General features: G+C 46.5%; 1 protein-coding gene across 3 annotated transcripts in view; it reads right to left on the bottom strand.

The window, feature by feature from the left end:
- The window catches only part of LOC115309113 (zinc finger protein 420-like), a 44420-nt gene extending 21568 nt beyond the window's left edge, over positions 1–22852 (bottom strand). For 2 of the 3 annotated variants that reach the window (XM_040219151.1, XM_042294643.1), the window contains exons 1-2: positions 22767–22850; positions 177–279 (exon numbers count right to left, since the gene is read on the bottom strand). In XM_040219151.1, the coding sequence (XP_040075085.1) occupies positions 177–204 (28 nt within the window). In that variant the 5' untranslated portion in view covers positions 205–279; positions 22767–22850. Of the gene's footprint in view, positions 1–176; positions 280–22766 lie in introns of all 3 variants that reach the window. The other variant, XM_040219152.2, reaches the window with a different exon arrangement.
- Between the last annotated feature and the right edge of the window lie 280 nt (positions 22853–23132).

Here is a 23132-nt window from a genome sequence, read left to right as displayed (position 1 = left end):
GAGGCTCCTGTTGCATCCCACGCACAAACCATTATAGGCCAATGTGGGCTTTATATGGCATTATTTTTAAAGAAAGTAAATAAAGATGGTTTATGTATTGTATATAATTGTGTTGTGCAGTCTAGATGCAGCCACTGTCCTGCTTATAAAAAAGGAGGGAGGGGAAAAAAACTTACCTTGACTTGAGGATTGAACTGGTTCCATTCGAACTGCTGCCCGAGGTCAGGTTCGAAGGGAGTTTCGTAAGACCAAGAGGGACGCAAGGGACCACTTGAGATCCTGGGAACCAAATGCAATGAGCAATGACAGTAGTTAAGAACAAAGTGAGCACACCCTCCAAGCGCATCAAGCTAGGCAGACATCTATGAGAATAACACAAGAGAGACACCAAGGATTTGGCCATTTCGAGATAACAATGACAAATAGATGAGGACATGAAATGCCTGTTTGCCTAGTAATGGATGGCAGCCTGTGCAACCTGACTTAAGAGTTTGAAGGAATATTAAAAGCCCACAAGGTGTTCCACTATTAATGCTAAACTTGCTTTGTATATTTGTTGAACCTCAGGGCCCTCTGATCATCCTATTCAGGAAAGCCGCCATGTTCCGCCTCCCACAAAAACTTTCGAGTGTAGCTAAACGCGGGACATGCACCACGAAAAACTATTTTTTTATTACTTAATGTAACTGAATAAAACTTCCACAGTTTATAATGCTTGACCTTCTTTATAATAATATTGTTTTAGTTTTGGTACAGCTTGTTTTTTTATGTTCTACATACTCTGAACATGCAGCAAAAACAATCTGCTTGCACACAGGTGGTGTATGGGGTACAGATTCGTCTGGCGTCGCATTAGGCTCGAGGAGGAGGAGGAAAGAAGGAGAGAGAGGAGGAGTGGAGAGGAGGAAATAAGGAAGGAGAGGAGAAATAGAGAGAGAGAGAGAAGAGATGGGGGTAAAGAAGGTAACTGGGGAAGGGCCCCCCCGGAAAGTTTGTTGAGAAAAAACTCAGAACTTTTTTACTCTCAGAAGCACAGGAGCAATAAGCGGGCGCTTTTCACATTAGGCCCATTTCAGGGGTTTTCAAGAACCTACTAGATTAATGGTTTTGAATTTGTATAGCTGCTTTCTTAGCATTTGGAATTTCGGTTGTTTTGTAATTTTATTTCACAACGTAAATTATAATTATTTGCGGCACTGGGTCAATCCTGGGTAAAACTTTGTTTCCCAAACTTGTTTGAATGGGGCTGTTCCTATTCCGCTTACAAACTGTCACGGTGCGTTGAGCCGAGGGTATTAAAAATATTAACCCATAAATAATCTGTAACAGTAAGCGACCAGCGTTTAGTCAAACATCCAGAAACAGAGTTTCTAAATCTGCTAGAACGCCCTAAGCACGTGAAAAGAAGATATCGCATTTCAAATCGTCTGCTTCCCCACAACAAATCGGCAAGGGACGTCCCCAACCGCATGCCCCTCTTTTTTCTTATTTTTCATAGCAAACTTTTCGGGGGGCCCTTCCCCAGTTTCTTGAACACCTCTCCTCTTCTCTCTCTCCCTCTATTTCTCCTTTCCTTCCTTCTTTCCTCTTCTCCCCTCCCCCCTCTCCTTCTTTCCTCCTCCTTGAGCCTAATGCGACGCCAGACGAATCTGTACTGGGTATGGCAATTGACAAGAGCCTAGTAAAAAACACCAATTAGCTCCTTTAAAACTGCTGCCTGTATTGAACAACAAAAATAATGTGTGCTAGAGCTATTCTATGTTAAAATACTTGAAAACATCGAAAACACCGCCTTCAAATGGCTAACAAAGGTTTCTTAATGTTTTTATAAATATAAAATATATAGACCGACACATGGGTTCGACGTCGTGGAGCAGCGGCGGCGCTGCGATCGCGCCGGAGTCGGGTGGTGTGGGCAAAAGGGCACGCGTTTTGCGTAGGCATGATAGCATTTCAGCGTGCTGCAAAGCTGTGTAGCCATTAATTGCATGAAAGGTACAGCAAAAGTAGCGGAGTGAGTTTCCACAACTTCCCAGCTGACTCTGAAAGGTGCAGAAGGTGGATAACATCCAGAGATCAAAAATATTGGACACCTCGCGTAGACGACCGCTTGTGCGGAAAGCACTTCCTAGAAACTAAAGTGTGGCTTCCATTTCAATCTCCATCCCGAGGCTTGCTTATGTGCAGGGAAACCGTCGTCTGGTCGAGACCACCCAGATTTTGTTCCTACAGTGTTCGTGCACAAAGCTCCGGCCAAGCGCTTCTCGGTGCCTCGCTACCAGTGTTGCCGGCAGAGCGTTACTTTTCTCTGTAACGCAATAACGTACTCGATACTGTTCGAGACAGTAATGGGGAACATACTTACGCTACTTATTTCGGATGACGCGTACTAGTAGTTATATTACTCGTTACATATTCTTCCCAAGACCTGAAAAAAGTACATTTTTTTTTCGTGCTTTCCCACTTTGTCTTACCTTTAGCCCAGATGCAGCCGATGCTACCAGCTGATGGAACCAATCGACAGCGTCAAAAACACACCATGATGGTGTCTCTACCCATATGGCTAGAACACATAAGCTGTCCCTATAGACCTTTCCAGCGGCAGTCTCGAACGAAACGATTTACAGCGGATGCCCCTGGTTTTGAGAGGGTAGATCAGTGTTGCCCGACTGCAATGAGCTGTGGGTTTTCTAGTCGGTGGGCTGTGGCAGCCTGCGTAAGCGCAATTCCAGGCGCTGGTGGAGGCTGAAGTGCCGCGTTTATTTATTATTTTTTATTTTGTGTTATATGGCGAATAGAATTTCTCGGGGTTTTTAAGAATGCATTGTACTATTTTTTGGAAACAAAAACGAAGAAATGAAAGCTGTTTTGGTGAGTCCGTGCGCGACAGAACAAATGCAACTGGAAAATTTGTTTGGTTTTATGTTGATCTTTTTACGGCACCGTCCACTCAGCCGTGTCAATTTACAAAGGTCTTAGCCGTCGAAAATATTTGACCACACAGAATATCTGAACTGCATGAATATTCCCCGCCCAAATGAAATTCAACGAGTATCCTCAATCGAACAACATATATTGTACATACCCCACGGTGCTGCGTTATCCGAACAGGACTTGAGAAAGGTCTCAAAAAACAAAGCATGTCCAATCTACAGTGTCGACGATCGACGATAGTCACTTCACAAGAACCGGACGGAATCTGATGTGTTTTGGGGAACATCTAGAAGAGCTGCTTTTTTGCACGGCTTCAAAGCAAATGAACGAACGTGTCTATTCCGTCCCCACACCCCGGACCCGACCCTATCAGCTATTTTTTTTCGCGAAGACCCGGAACATAGCCGGGAAGGCTTTTTGAAGATTATCTAAACGGAAATAATCCTCCAAGAACGTCGAACTGCCTGCGTCGTTCGCTCTCTTCGTTCGGTTCCTGTGAAGGCCAAGCAGGCTACGAGCCTTGGTATTCTCTGGTTCTCACAGTGGAAGACAACACACAAAGGGTAAGCATCCTAAACAGGCGAATAAAGTAAAAACTTCCCAGAAAAGCCGGCGCACTTCGAATGCACAATGCAGGTGGGGAGTCAGGGGTCGCTCGACTCGCAAAATGGCGGCTGCCAGAACGCTCTTTTTGGAAAGATCTATTGTAATGCTAAATTTGTTTCGTAAAGTCGTTGAACCGCGAAACCCTTGGATCCACCGATTTAGGAAAGCTGCCATGTTGCTCGTTCCATAAAACGTTGAGTGTTCCACCAGGGAAAACAACTTTTTTTATTATTTAATATCATTGAATTAAACTTCCACAGCTTAAAATGCTTGATCTCCTTTATATAAGTCTAGTGTTACTTTCCATATAGCATGTTCCTTATGTTCTGGATGCTGTAAACATGTAGAAAATACATGTTCTTGCGGACAAGTGGGGCATGGCAAAAGACTTAAAAGAGCTTAGTAGAATAAACAAATTTGCTCCTCTTAAACCACTGAGTGTAATGAACAACAAAAATGCTGTGTCGTCGAGCTATTCTATTTTAAGATATTTGAAAACTGAAACAACACCATTTTCAAAGGGCTAACAAATGTGTCTTGATGGTTTTATAAATATAAGAACAATGCATTCTAATCAAACCTAGACAATTGCAACCCATATATTTTAAAGCGTATACATGTCAAATTTGGCTGTATATCACAATATTCACAAAAATACTTGTGTGCTTTTGTGAAGATGCCCCAAAATTACACAGAAAAAAATGTTTTGAATGTTACCATAGATGCACAGCGACACTCTTCCACAGTGGGAAAAATATTTTGTTAATAATTTTTGTGAGAGATCGAAGCTACAGAAGACTGTGATGGAGCGGGGACGCAATGGCAACGATGACCATTCGAAGAACTGCGCACACAAAAGTCGCTCAAATTTATGCACTTCTGGGTTGTCTGTTTTTCAAAGTGTTTATTTCACTACTTTCGGGATCATACCCAGTTCTTATTATTTTTATTTTAAAATATGAAGATTCAAAGAACATTAGACGCAATAAAACCTAAAATCAATTTTTTTGCAAAAGATTGGCGTTTTTCGACCCCCACCTTCCCTTAACCTAACACTTTATGTCCCTGGAAAGGGACATGAAGAGAAGCGATGTTGGGCACCAAGAAGCCTTTTTCACGGCTAAAACCCACGAGGAGGGTTCACCTTTTAGGACCATTGCACGGAAAGAGGGGCATGGCAGCGGTTGGTGAGCTAACACCTTCTGAAGCAATTTCCCTGCAACATAGTGACCCATTTTTAATACGAAACTCAGAGGGGGTGGTTGAGTACTTGAATTCCGGTACCCACGTGAATGCGGCTGCATTCTCTATCGAAATAGTTGATTAGTTTTACTCTGTTTTCCATGAGGGTTTCTTCGCATTGGTGCGTGAGTGTATCGACAGCTGTGTGGTCAAGTTCCAGAATACTAGCGGTGGGGAGTTGATGGTTTCTTGGAACTGCTCAGGTTCTACTTTCAGTCGACTTTTATTGTTTGAAGGCGCATACAATTTACAAAAAGAAAAAATTGATATAGGCGCATCCAAAGCTCAAGTGCTTTGCAACATTTTTCTGGCGAAGATTGACCAAACCATTAGCGAGAATTTGGATGCGATCAGTGCCAGTAAGGTATTTCGATTTCTTGATGATTGCAGGCTGGTGACCAAAATGCCTGAGGGCGCTTCGAATGATAGCATTGTCAATTCAGTATAGGATGTTATTTTACACTGAATTGACAAGCAGTATGAAATCGCTGCTTTTCTTGTAAATACAATTTTAATTCGGAAGAAAACCAAGGAGGATATTTTGATGTGTGAACTTTTTTCGGAATATATAGGTCTAACGCATGACGAATAACCGAAGTAAGGTTTTGAACTGCTGACTGAACGCAAGGTTCTTGCACAATCGTCGTCCAGTCATAATGTGCAAGGTATCCATACAGAGTCAGATAATCACCCTTGCGAAAATTGAAGACTGAAGACATGTTCTTAGTATTAATAAGTGGGGACAACCGGCAAGAGACATTAAATGGCGGGTAGAACTCATCAACACTCACTAATGGCTGAAGAGCCGACGAGACACAGTATGTAGGTGAGCTAGACAGGAAAAGGTCAAGCACATTTCCCGCATTATTTTTAAGGTTATTTAACTGGTGAAGACCATTGAAGTTTATGAAATCAAGTAAAAAGAAAGCTTTCCTCATTGTTTCTGAATTAACACCAGTGACAAGACCAGAAGCCCCAGTCTACACCCGGAATATTAAAATCACCCAATATATGCACTCTAAACTTACTAAAGTCAATTTTTGCCTGGATTTCGTTAAAATAGTTAATAAAAGACGTATGCTCGTACAATGGCGGGAAATAATAATTTCCAATAAACAAATTAAAACCATCCTTTGTCTGCAGCTCCACCCAAACACATTCATCATATAGCTCCAGGTCGTACCTTCTGTGTGAGTTTATGTAACCGGCAATCGTAACTAGCACTCTGCCTCCATGCTTCTTTCCGGTTTTCACGTAGTTTCTGTCACGCCGATGCACATTGTAGGTTGCCGGAAAGTATTCAGTATTTACAAGGCTATCATTTAGCCACGTCTCAGTTAAACATATAATATCAGGAGCACTGTGCAAAACAGTAACCATGAATTCATCAGACTTTGTACGGAGTCCGTGCGTGTTCTGGTAATAGATGTTAATCATGTTAGGGATGCGGGACGGCTGACATAATGGTACGATTTTCATGTAGCCTCCCAAAAAGCTCTTGGAAAATGCAGCCCTCTGGCCAGGCATCAGGCGTGTTTAGCGCGTCAAACAGATCCGGCGACATACCAAGGTGGAAAGACGCATAACTCGGAAATCTAGGCTTTAGCTTTGTGTAGGTGATCTTCTTACCCCCCAGAAAAGGCTCGACGAGTGCCTCAATGTCCTCCACAGAGGTGTCGGGTGACAAGCAGGAAACAAACAGAGCCTTGTCATAGAGTGGTCAAAGCACAGACACTACGCTTGAAGACTTCGCCGTTCCCACCGAGGCCTTGGTCCTATGCCGCGGCTTTATTATGATAAAGCCATCACCAGATTCAGCGCCTTGGTACACCGGATTAGTACCTGTGACATCGACACCACTAGCGAAGTTCACGGGACCCGCACTATTGTGCACACTTTCGGAACCAAATGGCTTGCTCACAGTTGTGGGTCTGGTCCCTCTCGAAGTGGATGAACTGTTAGTCCATGCTTCAGTAGCGGCGACGGTCTTCTGCAATGTTGAAGAGCTGGCGGCAGCTGATGCGTAGCTTCCATTAGGTTGCCTCCCCTCTTGTAGACGTTGCACGGACGAACTCAGGGCCGCGTTTTTATTCAGTTGAGAAATCTGGACGCGAAGGACGCAATTTTCAGACTTCAAATCGTCCTGCAGTGCAACTTGCTGACGTAGAGTGACGACTTCAGAGCGAATGGCGTTGTTCGCTGCCGTCAGGCACTTAGTTTCGGCCATTAGATCGTCCAGTTTTGTTGCCATTTGCTGAAGAATCTTGACGAGCGACGGTGTCATGCCCTGAAGGTCAAACTCACCATTTTCTGCACTGCCTTTGTTGCTGTCATCGGGAGCTGTAACCATAGCTGTCGCACCTCCGCTGCCATGAGCTGCCACGGCGTCGTCGCTGTCGATACCACGTTTTGTGCAAGACGTGCACTTGTATGCGCTAATTCCATCTACCATGAGTAGATCATAGTCCGCTTCAACGATATTCACGCACTTACAGTGGAAACGCTTTTTACAGCTGCCAGAACAGCAGATAAACTGCTGTTCTGGCAGCAGTTTTGTAACCTTGGTCAGAGGACACGGAAGTGTGTGCCTCCTGATAGCACTCAACTGGCAATGAGAGGAAGAGCCTTGACTTATATAGGCATCTCCCTCTCTCCCCCTGCCGGCAGGCCCTCAGCCGATCCCGAAGGAGAGTGGGCGAAAATGATCTGCGTAAGGCGTGAGGGAATGTCTGCAGGGTTGTGCGCAGTGGGGAGCCACTTGGCCCGAAGGTTTTTCTTTATTACAAGGCAAGACATGGCAAGGCACGGGGTCCAAGGAAGGGCACGGAGGTGGCCGCGGGTAATGGCCTGGCGAAGGGCCAGGTTGTCAGTGAAGATCAAAGTCAGAATGGTGGCAATGAGGGCAGCCAGAGTCCAGGCGATGGCCTCTCGAAGGTAGATGTGGCCGTCCGGGAGAGTCAGGATGGCGAGGGCTGCTGAAGGGGTCACCACTCTGAAGCCACAGTTCGACGCATCAGCACATATGACCGATACAGGAGGGGTGGGGGTAAGGGAAAGGGTATGGGGCATGGTGTTCCATAGACAGTCGAAGGTGGAGATCCACTGGAGAGGGGGGGGTAAAGGAAAGGGCAGCCTCAAAGAGTGGTCGAAGGGCACTGTAGCCAGTTCTATATAAGGAAAAGTAAAATGCCCAAATGCCTGCAAGGCGACGGTACTGGGAGAGACTACACGGGTTGCGCGGGAGGGCAAGGGTACTAGACAAAGATTGGACGCGCTGAGGCGTGTGCGATATGGTAGATGCGGCGGTGTCAAGGGCGAATCCCAAGAAACGTATGTATTGCGAGGGCGTTAACACACTGTCCTTGGGATTAAGAACAAAGCAGCAATCTAAGAGTTGTTGGACGAAAAGATTGGTGTGGCGCTGAAGGAACGAGGGATCTGGGTGTGCGAGTAGAAAGTTATCTATGTACGCCAACGCCCAGATCCCGAGTGAGCGAAGTGTTCGTGCAATGGCGGTTGCCAGTACTTGCATTAAAAATGGTGTGGGCCGGAGGCCAAAAGGAAGACGTGTAAATGCGTAGTAGACTCCGTCCAAGCAGAAGGTAGTGAGGCGTTGGGCGGATGGGTGAAGGGTAATGTGGTAAAAGGCCTCCGCCAGGTCCACCTTGGTAAAGTAAGCATGAGGTGGAAGGGGGACCTGGAGGAAGACTTTAGGAAGAGGGTCCAGTCGGAAGGGGAGGGGCATGGAGGTGAAGGGTAAGGTGGCTGGCGTCTAGAATAAATCTAGATTCCGTGGAGGATTTAGGGGCCAGTTGTATGGAGCTCAGGAAGGGACCGCGACGAGTGACTCGAAGGAGTCCGGAAGCAAGCATTAAAGAAACTGCTTCTCGTAAGACCGGCAGTTGGTCTGTGGGAGGGGGTCGGTTGTTTACTACCGAACGAGCGTTACAGGACACTCTAAGGTTGCCGTAGTCGGCTGGGAGGTAGAATTGGAATATTGACGCGGTACGGTCCCAATCTACCAAAGGAGGAGGTGCACTAGAGCGGACGTGGTGCCACTGAGGGCTGGGAAGAAGGGGAAGGCGGGAATCTTCCTCAAGGGGTTCGTCGTCCCCGTCTGAGGGCGCATCTGAACCTGGTTGATCCTGCAGCCATCTGAGGATGCAATCCGCCGCGAGTGCCCACGTATCCTCCTCCTCTTCCGCAGAGGAGGAGGAAGTGGACAAGGGAGGGTGAGCGGGAGATGTTTCAGAGGAGAGGTTGATTATTAGGTGTTTAATGGCGCAAAAAGCAACATAGGCCATGCTGCGCCAAAGGAATAGTTAAAAGACTCTATAGTAAAAGGAAGGAATTACTATGCAGAGGATCTATAACTGGTGCAGGTAGCCAGTTTTTTTAAGAAAATCTAAAATATGACCAAAAGGAACTAAAGGTTGATCTCCAAGTAAAAAGGCTGGATGAAATGGAAGGTATCCAGAAAGTGCAGGGAAACTTGTTCGACGTTCTTGATCAAAGAATTTGCAGTGCCACAGAATATGCAGCATTGTTAGCAATTCACCGCAATGCTCACAGACTGGGGTGTCCTCACCACAAAGAAGGTGTCGATGGGTGACACGTGAATGTCCAATTCTCAAACGACACATTAAAACTTCATGGTGACGGTCTCTATGGTGCGAACTCTCCCATACCTCCAAACGTGGTTTGATGACATGTAGCTTATTATTTATTTCTTTGTCCCAGTCTTGCTGCCAGGCATTATGAATTGCTTTTTTAAGAACTGGTTTAAAATCTTCTTGAGGCAGCTGAACGGGTGTTTCCAGAGCATCCTTAACAGACGCTGCCAGCCTATCTGCCTTCTCATTACCTGAAATTCCCACATGGCTTGGTACCCAGCACAGCTTGATATTGTATCCCATTTGGGAAGCCAGGTTTAACTCTACCCGTACTTGTTGCACGAGCCGATTCTTAGAATTATTGAGGGAACAGAGAGAGAGGATAGCACTCTGGGAGTCCACAAACAAGATAGCTTTCCTGATGTTGTTGCCTAATATATATTCGATGACCATGAGCACACCATAAAGTTCTGCAGTAAAAATGCTGGCAACAGAGTGAAGCCGTCGAGCTTTTACAAAGTGTTCTGAATATACAGCCGAACCGACAAAGTGTGGAGTTTTTGCACCATCAGTGAAGAATTGTGCATGGTCCTTATACTTAGCTTGCAAGGTCATAAACTCTTGCTGAAGGACTAGTGGTGCAACAGTTCGCTTATTGTATTTCGCTAGTGACCAGTCACAGGTATAGTGCACCGCCTTCCAAGGAGCAATGCTTCGAACTTTTGTCATCAAGCTACGCTCAGGAAGTGCAAGCTGCAGGGATGCAGACATGCACTGAATGCGGAGGCTTAAAGGCCGTACTATACTTGGCTTATTCTCAAAAAGACGAAAAAAAGGAGATACCTGCAAACAACGGAAGGATGGGTGTTCAGGGTCAGATTTGACTTTATAACTATAGCATAGGCTGAGGAACTGTCTTCGCTTTTCTAGTGGCATTTGGTACGTCTCTGCATACAAACTCGGGACAGGCGACGTTCGGAAGGCCCCCGTGGCAAGTCGAAGTCCAAGGTGATGCACAGGATCTAGCATTTTTAAAGATGACGGTCGTGCCGAGCCATATACAACCGCACCATAGTCGAGGCGGGAACGAACCAGCGAGTTGTAGAGTCGCAGGAGGCACCTCCTGTCAGAACCCCAGGACATGTGTGCAAGCACCTTGAGAACATTGGCAGATTTAAGACACTTTCGCTTCAGTTCTTTTAGATGGGTCTGAAAAGTGAGCTTCTTATCAAAAATAACACCCAAGAATTTGTGTTCATGCCTAACGGTTACATCAATGCCATTCATCTGCAAGCTGGGATCTAGTGACAACCCTCGACGTAATGAAAAAGGCACGCACACTGTTTTTTCTGGTGCAAACCGGAAGCCATTTTCATCGGCCCCCTTACTCATCTTATTTATTGCTATCTGCAATTGGCGCTCACAAATTGACAAGTTGCAGGAGGAGAAAGCGATCTGGACATCGTCTACGTACAATGAATAAAAAACTGATGGTGGTATAACTGCAGCGAGGCTGTTGATCTTAATTGCGAACAAGGTAACACTCAAGACACCTCCTTGTGGGACGTCGTTTTCCTGTGTAAAAACATCTGAGAGCGTGGATCCCAGGCGGACTTGAAAGAAACGGTCTGTCAAAAAGTCCTTTAAGCAACGCAGCATGCGACCACGAACACCGCACCTATACAGGTCCTGAAGTATTCCGTACCGCCATGCCGTATCGTAAGCTTTCTGTAAATCAAAAAAGACAGAAACGCAATGCTGCCGGTTCACAAAAGCCTCACGCACGAAAGTCTCCAACCGGACAAGGTGATCTAAGGTTGAGCGACCTCTTCTAAAACCACACTGGTTTTTATCGAAAATTTTTTTTTGTTCTAGAATGTATACTAGCCTTCTGTTAATAAGCCGTTCATAAGTTTTTCCTAGACAACTAGTCAGTGCTATAGGCCGATAACTTGCTGGTAGGGAAGGGTCTTTGCCAGGCTTCAAGATGGGAATGATGTGTGCTCGCTTCCAGCACTGTGGAAAACAAGAAGCTTCCCATAAATAATTAAAGAAAGACAACAAATTCACCAAGGATTCAGCCGACAAGTGCCTCAGCAGTTCATAATGAATCATATCTGGACCAGGTGCCGACTGCTTCCTTACTCCAAGGGCAAATTCAAGCTCACACATTGTGAACGGCCGGTTGTAACCAGTATCACTTCCAGAGAAATCAATACGCTGTTTTTCTGCCAAGAACCTGATCTTTTTAAATTTGGTAGAGTAATTTGAAGAACTGGAGACTTCTCGAAAATGATCAGCAAGAATGTCAGCCTGATCTTTTAGTGATGGGGATGATGAAGGAAAAAGGGGAATGCTGAAGGAGTGGTAAGTACCTCGAATTTTCTTAACACGATCCCATACCTCTTTTGCAGGAACAAAACTGTTTAGGGAGGATACATATTTCACCCATGAGGTCTTCTTGGCTTGTTTTCGTGTCCAACGAGCTTTTGCTTTACAATGTTTGAATTTGATCTTGTTCTGAACAGTCGGGTACCGCCGAAACTTTCCCCAAGCCTTATCCTGAGCTTTTATGGTGGTTGTACAATACTTGTTCCACCAAGGCTTGCATTTCTTGGGAATATTTCCAGAAGTTCGGGGAACTGACAGAGAAGCAGCATTTATAATTTTTTCGGTAAGATAAAGAGTCGCTTTCTCAGGAGACATAGCTAAAAAAACAGCGGGATCAACCACTGCCTCCAGAGAAAATAAAGCCCAGTCGGCTTTATCTAACTTCCACTTGGGAGCACAAGCTCGAAGAGAAGGAAGGGAGACTGAACTTTCTAAAATTACAGGAAAATGGTCACTACCGAAAGGATTTTCTAAAACCTTCCAAGAAAAAAACAGGGAAGTAAAGTAGGTGATGATATGGAAAGATCAATGGAAGTAAAAGTATTATGAGGTGCACTAAAAAAAGTTGGTTGTCTCTTGTTTAAAAGGCAAAGGCCAGATGACAGTAAAAAACGTTCTATGACACCGCCACGAGAGTCTTGACGAGCACTGCCCCACATGGGGTGGTGTGCATTAAAATCTCCTAAGATTAAAAAAGGCTGTGGCAGTTGGCCCACAAGCCCTTGCAGGTCATGTAAATGCACTGGAAAGTTTGGTGGAAGGTAAAGTGAAACAATAGTAATTAGGCGGTCAAGCAGAACACAAACTGCTACTGCCTCTAAGGGGGTTGCGAGAGGGACAGGCGCACAGGCGATACCACTCTGCACAACCACAGCTACTCCACCAGAAGAGGTGTTACAAGAAACACGGTCTTTTCTAAAAACCTGATGTCGCCGTAGTACCTGAGTATGTGTTTCATTAAGATGAGTCTCCTGTAAACAGATGGCAACAGGCTGGAGCTCATCGAGAAAAAAGTTGACATCATCAATATTACGAAAAAGACCGCGGCAGTTCCACTGCATTATACCTATATTTTTAACCATTTAAAACAAAACAAGTATAACATACAAATTATATCAAAAAGCTATATTCCTTACGGTTTAAAATCTATTTTTACACGCGGTGCACTTTGTTTTTTAGGGGGGTTATTCTGCCTCCGATTAGAGTCACCGGAGGCAGAGGGGGTGGACTCTGATCTTGAGAGGAGAGCCTCCTCATCAGATCTCGACCCACCCTCGTCCATGGGCTCGTCTGCAGTTGCTGGCAGCTGGCCCTTGGAGGTCGACTGCCTTGGCACCTCCCCAGGCTTCCTCTGAGGAGCAGAGGTGTGGGGAGGTAGGCCCCGACCCCGAGAGGTCGAAGCAGCCGGTTGAGCAGCAGACGACATCTCCTGTTCTGGGGCGGATGCTGGCAAAGCAGCATTTACCATGCGGTTCGGAGGCGGTGCCACTGGCGCCGCTCTCGGGGGTTTAGAGGGGGACCGTGACGGGAGATGCAGGTCATCCGGAGACGTCTGCGTTCCCATCGAAACTACTGGCCGCGCTGGTCCCCTGCACACGGCCTCGGCATAAGAGCCTTTCGATACAAAAGCAAAACGCTTCTTTGCCTCAGTGTAAGTAATGTTTTCGGTAACTTTTAATGTAAGAACATCTTTCTCGTCTTTCCACACAGGGCAAGATCGAGAGTATGCCGGGTGGTTGCCACTACAGTTCGCACAATGAGGCTCATTATCGCACACATCTGCAACGTGTTCCTTGCTAGAGCACTTTGCACAGGTGTCCCTTCCCCGACAGTTCCGTGACCCATGGCCGAACCTCTGGCACTTAAAGCACCGTTGAGGGTTCGGCACATAAGGTCGGACCCGGCATTGAAGGTAACCTGCCTTTACAGTCTGCGGCAGAGTGGTTGAATCGAAAGTCAAAATTATATGTTTTGTCTTCCGTTCCACACCATCACGGCGGATAGTGATTCGTCGTGCATCTATAACTCCTTGACTAGAGAGGCCCTCAATTATCTCTGGCTCAGGTGAGTCAAGTAAGTCATCCTCAGAAATGACCCCTTGAACACTGTTCAGTTTGCGGTGAGGACTGACGCTTACTTTGTAGTCAGAGACAAGGTTCAGTTTAAGGAGGGCATCACTTTGCTGCTTTGTGTTGACCTCGACAAGGAGATCATCAGATCCCATCTTCTTTGCATTGTAATTGGCGCCAATAACACCCTCAAGAACTTTGGAGACTAGAAAGGGAGAAAGTTTGCCAAGTGGCTTGTCACCTTCCGAGTGCATAACAAGGAACTTCAGGAATTTTTCCAGTACAAAAGATTGTTTCGTGTTCAGTGCTTCGGTGCGGCCCCTTTTGGGGGGCCGATCAAAAGGTTTAAGTTTGGAACCCATATGAAGGGGGAGGGTTTTCGGAAACTGTGGTGCACCGCCCACCACCGAGCCCAACAAGGGAATAGGTAACGCTCCATAACAAGAATGGCTTGGCTGAAGACGCTACGCTATTAGTGCTGCCCAGTCTCTATAACCAAGAGTGGTTTTGGACAAGGTGTCTGTCGCCACCCAAGGTTAGCCCTTGCCGCCAAAGGAGTTGAAAAGGAAAGAAGAGAAATGAGAAGAGTGAAAAGGAGGGGAAGACAAGGGTGAAAGTAGAGAGGGGATAGTAGAAGTGGTGACTAGACTGAATCATCCTGGCCGGGCCTTACCAGGACTCCCGTCTACGAGAAGCAGGGGCCGAAGTGGTGTATTGCCTCACCCGGGGGGCCCCGAAGGGTCCAAACCTACCCCGGGCTCGGCTCAACCACCAGGATGCCCTTTTCCCCGCACACGGGAAAGCCACGCACAGCCATACGTGGGCGGGCGAACCCGCATGGCTCGGGGTCCGTGGAGACGCCACTCTCCAAACACCTGCTTTCACAGGTGCCCCCTGCGGGGCAGAGGAGAGGGAAGGTGGGGATAGGGGAATGTCAGCGCACCGCAGAGCTTGCAGCAAAAGGTCAGGGGGGTTGACTACACCTTGAACGACTGCTACAACGTCCTGGCCGTCAACAGAAATGACTACAGGCTGTGGGTCGTGCAAGACCAATTCTAAGGGATGCAAAAGTTCTTGGGCTAGAGACTCACTACTGCTGAGGGTGGTGGGGAAGGAGGTAGTTCCGCGTAGTGTGCAGAGTCCCACAAGGGCAAGCGATGGAGAAGGTGGCTGGGTGGGGCATCTGCGGTACGACGAAGGGGCGGAAACAGGTCACTCTGGATGGTCGGGAACGTCGCAGGTGCGGGGCACTGTGGCGCGTCCTCTGTTGCCGCGGTTCGCGGCACCACGGCCGCGGGTAGTGGGACGGGACTGGCAGTCCGATGCTGGAGGGGCGGCTGGTGGTGGGGGGAGCGGTGCTCCCAAAAGGTAGGAGGCGCTGGGGTCTGCGTAGCCCTGGAGGGCGACTTGCCAGGCGGTGAGCGCGACGTGATACAGTAGCCTGACTCGGTCGAAGACCTTGAGCTTTGCTGATGGACGGAGGGGGGGATCGCTGTCCCATACCTGAAGAAAGAGCTCAAGGGTCTGTAGCTCCACGACGTCCCGAGTACCGAAGTAGCGGGACTGGCTGCTGGCCCTGTCGACATAGAGCAGAGCATTCCTGAAGTCTTGGCGGGTGGGGGGTCTCGGGTTGTGAACAAACGCTGTCCACAGCTTCGTGTCGCTGGGCGACTGAGACGGAGATGACGGGGGTAGTTGCGATGATCCCGACGGGGGGCGTCGTCGTCACTGTCGGAGCTGGGGTCGGAATCATCGGGGAGACGGGCATCCCTGGAAGAACAAGACTTCCTCGTCGTCCTCGTCTTCGCTGGTCTGGACGGGGACAGGCTGGGCAGGTGGGGGCATACGAGCACGTCGGGCCTGGGGGATCTCCAAGAAGGCAGCCCTAAGGGCACTGGTGAGGGCGGTGACAAGCTCCGCTGACGCCGGTGGAGGGTTGGTGGGGGTCCGGGTGGCCAACGGGTTAGATTGTGGGGCGGGAACCGAGGAGAACGGTACCCGACTCTGAGGGCCAGGCGGCATAGCTGCTGGCTAAGGGCTTCCATTTATGGGTGTGCCGCCACAGGTAGGCGGTCTGGCTGAGTGCGATCTCAAAAATCTATCGGTCCGCTTCGGGGGCATCGGAAACGGTCGCACGGCAAGACTTGGGGTCTCGATGCAGCGGTAACCTTGGTCGGAGGACACGGAAGTGTGTGCCTCCTGATAGCACTCAAAACGGAGCGGAGCAGCTACCACACGCGTCCTTGCTGCCGCCCATTCCGATGAGGAATGGGCGGCCGTTCAACCTGTTTTGGGAGGCAGTTGAACGGCTTGGCACATCGGGCTTCCCAGCTTCAGTTTTGTTGGCGGAAATGAGGAAGATAAAAACGGGACTCCAACCATATTCGCGACTCCAACTAACTATAGGTGGCGCCACTCATTTTCCAAGATGGCGGGTTTAGTGAGGGTCAGAGATGCGTGCCGCTGTTGAGCCTGTCTAGTGTGCTGGCTTCACTCAGCGACATAAATTATTTCTGGTAATACGAGGAAGCTAATGTTTTATGAGCGCAGGTCACCTCTTTAACCTGAAAACAAGAACGGTGTTTAGCGTATTAATTACGGAAGGATGCGCGTTTTAATTCTGTAGCGAAACCGAAACTTACATCTGTTTTGAATTTAATTTCTCGACAGAGGTCTTAATTTCGGATTCTTTTATGACTCAAGATGTGTCTTACATTGTAATTACTTACCTAGAAAAGTTGTTCGCGGAAACTTTATTTTGTGACATACTGTTCGATCCAGGCTGATATTCGTAGTTGTTGAAAAAATCAGTGCTGATATCTGAGCGTTCTCGCTGCCTTTTTCTCGCTCAGATAATTGTCATGGGAAATAATGACAATTATCCCAGCACAAGAATAAGAGAATAATTTCAATTTTTACAATATGTCCACGAAACGCATAAACTAATAAACGCTGCTTTCACTGCAACAACCCAAGACGGAATCCGAGTCAGACAGCTGAAGTGTGTGTGTCTTTTTATAGCACCGCGTGACGCGTAGGACTTCATATTACATCCAGCGTTTAACTGTTTGTCTATCTTGATAACTATGTCAGAGTTTTTCATATGCTAAAAAGAAAACAGAATTATACCTTTCTGGAAAGACTATTATGGTTAAATAGAGTATTCTCGTGATTTTGGCGTTAATTAGAGGCATACATTGCCGCGATTTGTATTAATAATAATAATATTAAAATTCACATATTTGAATAAGTAATTCTTCAAGCTCTAATATAATTTGTTGCTTATGATCTAATTTTAAACGCGCGAAGAAATATGGCAATGAAAACTGTGGTAATTATCATCACTGGTTCCAATTGCTGCATTTTAATTACAAATAAAATGAAAATAGTCTAAAATCAATGAAAACATTCTAGCTAATGTGAGAAATCCATGTAAAATTATATTAATTGTGGGTAAAGTATATTGTGCTGTCAAAGTCGCGACTTTTGACAATCGGCGGAGCGCCCAAAGTTGCCGCCAATATACTTCCAGACCAAATGCCCAAAAGTTAAAAAAAAAAAAAAAAAATTTAATTACTAGTTTTTTTATAATATCTATTTACTTTTGTATTTGCTCGCCGTCGTTTTGCCAATCTCAGCCTTTCCAGTTCGAAGGAACGCCTACCTGCTTGCACGTCTGCTCACTGCAGCACGTTTCGTGGGCGTTGGAAGCCGGTGAAACAGTAGTGAGTTTTAATATTGCATGTATAGGAGCGAACTCAAGCCCTGTGTGTTTGCGTTAGCTTTGCGCGTTCCACACTGCGCGTGCGCGGAGCCCGAAATCGCGGCCTTAGATGGCGCATAGCGATGAGGCGCAGGCACAAAGTGAGTCACACAACTCTAACGCAAACGCACACCGCTAGCGTTTGCTTCTATGCGCAATACTAAAACTCTCCAGTAAGGTATAATCCCATACCGGCTGCAGCACTACATTGGGACAGTGAAGAGTGTTGTTTGCATTCGGAAATGACATTTCGCGAGCCAAGATCGCGAGCAGTTCCGCCATGCCCGCTGAGCAGGAGAATCGGGGGACCCTCACTAGAGCGCTTCCCGTTTCCGCCACGGGAGGGCGAGCGTCGAGCTGGAGACGCGAATAGGGAACGACCAAATAAGAGACCAGAAATAATCTCTTATATACACAAGATCTCTGATCATATGAAAAAGATAGCAGGGCGCTACCATTTGTGTTGTCTTTCGGACACCTAGTAAGACGTTGCAACTATGCACCACAGTGCCTGACAGAGGTGGGAGATTCAACAAATGTGCAGTACACCACAGGAATAAGTATATTCAGTGCTTCTGACACCCATTAACTATTTTGCTACAGAGTCTATATATTTTTAATAAAGCCCAAAAACGCAACTGCTCGGAACCGAAACCTAAACCAGCGCACTGAAAGAGTGAGTGGCAGAAGTCACGTGGTACACCTGACCGTGCGCTTTTTGTTGTTTTTCTTGGCAGAGCGCAGCACACGACGTGTTGCGGGAACCATTTGCCGTACGATTCCTTTGCAGTTATGTTTGTTCCGCTCGCTGTTCTGCAGTTCAAGATGAGTGGTTTTATACAGTGCAGAGTAGAAAATGAGTAGCGAGTGCCCGTGCTTAGTTTTCGTGATCGGCTCCGAAAATAATACCCCCAAGCTGTTGCGTGAAGAGCTGCCTCACATGTTCTGCATCCAAAAGTGGCATTGTGCTGCAGAGTCTGCACAAGTTTCCAAAAGATCAACGGAATCAAAACAAATGGCTGGCTCCAATTCCTGTAGAACATTACGGGCACCTCGGAAAGCGGACGCTGCCCAATTTATGTGATGCTCCTTGCATTTTGTAGAAAGTGACTACATTGAGTTCGCAGGTGTCAAACAGGAAATCCCTTTCCATTTAGTTCAGCGACGTTTCGTCCACAACATATGTAATTTTCAGTGATAATTGTAAAAAAATATCTCACAATGTTTGACAAAAAAAATAAAGAAACAGTACGCCCACACTTGGGATTGAATTCGCGTCCACTGCGTATGAAGCAAACATCCTTCCACTGGGCTATTGGAGAAACTCTCCGTAGTAACGCAGGCGGTCGACTGTAGGTCGGAAAGTTAGCTGCCAATTTCCCTCCAGCAAAAGAACCACCGGCTAGAAGTCGGCCAGCAACACGCATTGGTCACATTCGCACCTAGTTAAGAAATCGTAAATGTGCATATTCAACTCGAAGTACGCACTTCGCGCTGGACATTTCCGCGAGCGATGTCTTCAGCCACGAGAACGGGGCGATGCATGGGTCAGCGACGTCTTTGTGCAAATAGGCTTGGTGGTCGGGCGTGTCGTACGGGGAAAAATACCAATTCTTTTGATCGGTCCAAAATTTCTCTTTCACAGGCAGACAGAATTCGCCGGTACCGCCAACAAAAGTTCTGAAGTAGAGATCCTACGCCCGTCGTCCGCTGCCATCGCCGTCCAGCGGCCCCGCGAGTCCCACGATACGCGAAACGATGCCATTTTGACAATTACGCAGTGAACGCACAGAATGCTTACGGTTCTCTGTGCAACTTTTTTTTCAATCAATGTATTTGCAGCTTTTTAAAAGCCAGAAAAAATGGGCCTCATATTTTTTTCTGTTTTTAATAGTGAGTAAGTCCCTTCAATGACCCAGACTTTGACTAAATTTGGTGGCTGTGTCTAAACTAGTGAAGGGCCGAACTTTTGCCAAATTGAAAATTCAGTGCCGAATCTTGGGATTCGGCAAAGCTAAAGTTTGCCGAACTTCTCTAAAGATTCCGCAAAAATACATTGTTACCAGATTGAACATTGACATTTGGTTTTTACTGGTAAAAAGAGGTTTTATGTTTGTTTTTTTCTTGACTTAAATGCAACATGTAATGAATATTGAAACAGTTATTACAAAATAATTACTGAATTATTCTTCAAGATAACTATATTGGTGTCGTTTTTGTGTGTTTACTGGTAATTTTACAGTGACTTCTTGCATAAGTGGTGCAACGTATGAGGTTGGGTAGTAGCAGACGCAGTCAAAAATCCTGCTACGAGTGTTTCGGTTTTGAGACCTCATCGGTGCAAGCCTGCAAGTGTGTGTACTATCACGGACTCTGGTAGCTGTAACTGGAGCACTACATAGCTCCTATGGAGCAGAGTAACGCAATCCTTTGATCTGCATACTTTGCCAATAACATGGCCAACAGAGCAGCTCAGCGCGAGTCATGTGGTACTCAGGGTTCCAGGAGGCGGCCCGCCCTATGGGAGAATATATAGAAATCGACGCAACACGGCTAATTAAAAATAAACGCCAAGTTAACACTTTTCGAAACTAGTCTGTCGTGAAGTTGGTAAAGCAGTAAACACTTTATCAAAGTTTTCATAATATCGGATGCGTGTGAAAATTTTGAGAAGGCAATTTGCAAGGTAACGGCGTTTGAAGCAGACGATTTTTGTACGCAGGAAATATGGACTTTCTAGGTTGGCCGGAGCGGGTCACGTGGATAATGCGACGTCGCCGTGACGTCACTACGTCGTCTACTGCCAATATTTTTTTTTTTTAATTACGTCCTTACATGGCATGCAATTTAGCGCAAATTATTCTAAAATGTTCCTTTATTATGTCAAAAACTATTGACGTTCCATACATCCCCACAATATTGAGGAAACAAAGATTTTCTCACGTTCCCCATGCATTTCTGATCCGAGTTGGAACCCCCGGGCGTTCGTCACTAGTCGCCGAGAGATGGAGTTCTAGATTGCGCTACTCTGCTTCAAAGGAGCTATATAGTACTCTAGCTGTAACATGCGAGTTGTGGCCATCCCGCACCCCGAGCGTTGCATAGCAGGCGCCGTCTGAAACCTGGCCCGTGCGCCGTGTGGTAGACTCGCTCTTCCAGCCAGCGAGCACACCTCCGCTTTGTCGTCTGCTAGGTGTAGAGCAGACGACGCCACGGCGTCCTCTGCCAATGTTTGCTGAACACGGTTTCGTGGGCAAATATTTAGGCACACATCAACTATCAGCTGTCTCTGCTCGTTTGATATTCTCGTCATAACAAACTGGTGTCGAACTCATTCTAGGCAGGCAATGTTTATTGGAGCAGATTGCAAAGTCATTATGGCATAAACCCTGTCTACTTTTTTTTTTTTTATTGCTTTCTTTAAAAGCAGTAGTGCGCAATGCACATTTCAACAATACACGTTCGCAAACCAGCATGAATGCAGCAGGTACGACTCAGGAATAGACCGTCCGCTGCAAGTTTGACCGAGAGAAATAAAACAATCTGCCGTGATGCATACAGTTGTGATGATTATCCTCAGTCAGGCGGACGTATATCCGTGAGTAAGATAATCAATCACCGTGCAAGAGGCACACGCGAAACCCAGGGCACCTCTTACTCACCTCTTACATGGTGGTTCGCTGAACACGAAACAGTGTTCAGCGAACATTGGCAAGTGCTGTGACGTTGTCTGCTCTGCACCTAGCAGACGACAAAGTGGAGGTCTGCTCGCTGGCACCTGCTATGCGGCGCTGGGGGTACGGGATGGCCGCCACTCACGTGTTACAGCTGAAGGAGTCCGCGATAGTACATTGTTAAAATAAAGGCAATAACACTGCGTTCTTCCTTTCTCTGGGAGTAACCGCTTCGTGTGTGAAAACGAATGCAACGGTTGCTGAGCCTTCACCGAAAGAGATCACAGTATTATTGTAAATATGCATGTTTTTTGATTTGAGTCACTTGACATTAGCTTTGCATGAAAGTCTGCGTCCCATATTCACAACTTCTCGTTTTTAACCTTTAAAATGCCGGTTTCTGATGTTAGGACACACAAGGATCTTTAGGGAGATGAGAAGAGTTAGGAATATGGGATGTGCAACGTCGAGCATGATAGTTCTGTCTAGTTTTATGCACACATGAAAACCGCAAAATAATGCTATTTATATAAAAAGCAATATTATGTTGTTTTGGCATAGACTACTTATGAGCCGAAAACAGGATTTTTAATTGCGACGAGTGCTTTAAAGAAATTGTCAGTGAATGTTTCAGCTACCTCGTACCACTGGAAAGGTCAAATGAAAATTACGTTATTAAGGATGTACCTCATCCATTGTCACATGCGCAGTGGACTGCGTAAATAACTGGTCGATCTTCTGTTCTTGAGGCAGAAAATATTGAATACCACACTCGCAGAGGCTCCCAAATGCACAATTACCGTGTTGTCCACTCTACACTTCGCCGTAACCGCTGGTTGTACTGCACTGTGCGATGGTAGCCGCACGACGTTCTTTTGCAATCTATGGGCCATGGCCCCGTCGCGTTCTCGCGTGTGTGCAGACATTTACCGAATTTTTGCCGAATCTTTGCCGAACTTTCCTTCAAAAATTTTGAAATTCTTGCCGTGACCACGGAGAAGACAGTGAGCGCAACTCAAAGCGGCCAGTTCTCGATCGGCGGTTTTCGGGCGGAAAGAAATTCTGTGCTGGGTAGTTGGGCTCTCATATGTCACGTACAACTAAAAACCTCGGCGAGCATAAATACCCTGTCAGTGTCCCTTTAAATGTTTAGTTGAAGTCTCGTCCTGTTTATTCCTCCCTTTGTCTATTTTTTGCGCGCTGCTATCAGTTTGTAATCGTTACCCCAACTCGTCTGCATCGCTACATTGCTCCATTACTCCTTTACCTGCGAGTCTTCTTTTAATTTTATTTGGTCCGTGTATTGCCGAGGACACTCAGGCGAAGAGCCGTTTTTACGACTTCAGATGACGCTACTCGTGCGAGAAAATTCTAGAAAATTCTAGGAAAATTCGACGTGGAAGCAGTCTCACATAAAGTGACGGCCGTGAGCAGGGCCTTGCGGAACCTAACGATTCAGTCTTGGGAACAGTACCTGTTTCTTCAGTAGAGAAGCCTTTGAACGTGAAATCAACTTCACGTTTCACGGTCACCGTTTCATGCGATGCGGTTGTTGTTGCTGAAAAAAATGTCAAACAAGCGGTGGATCAAACAACACGGCTGAAGCTGAAACGTTTGAATCGGGCGGCGTCTCGCGCCCTCTGCGTTACCTAACGAGCGTCTGTTGCGAACCGGTATAAACCGCTGCGTGACTTTCTTTTTTCTTTTTTTTTTTTACTATTTGGTTATATATTGCGCGTTTTTATAAAAATTATTATATTTAAAAACAGAAACTAAGGCAGTCCTCGAGCCCGGGGAACCGGCCATCACGGTGTCAAGTGTAGAATCAGTGCAATCAGGG

Source organism: Ixodes scapularis, unplaced genomic scaffold (assembly GCF_016920785.2).
Source record: "Ixodes scapularis isolate PalLabHiFi unplaced genomic scaffold, ASM1692078v2 PGA_scaffold6__148_contigs__length_123643588, whole genome shotgun sequence".
In the NCBI taxonomy this organism is placed as follows: domain Eukaryota; kingdom Metazoa; phylum Arthropoda; class Arachnida; order Ixodida; family Ixodidae; genus Ixodes; species Ixodes scapularis.
Note: the sequence above shows the minus strand (reverse complement) of the source record. Positions and strands in the feature narration are given on the sequence as shown.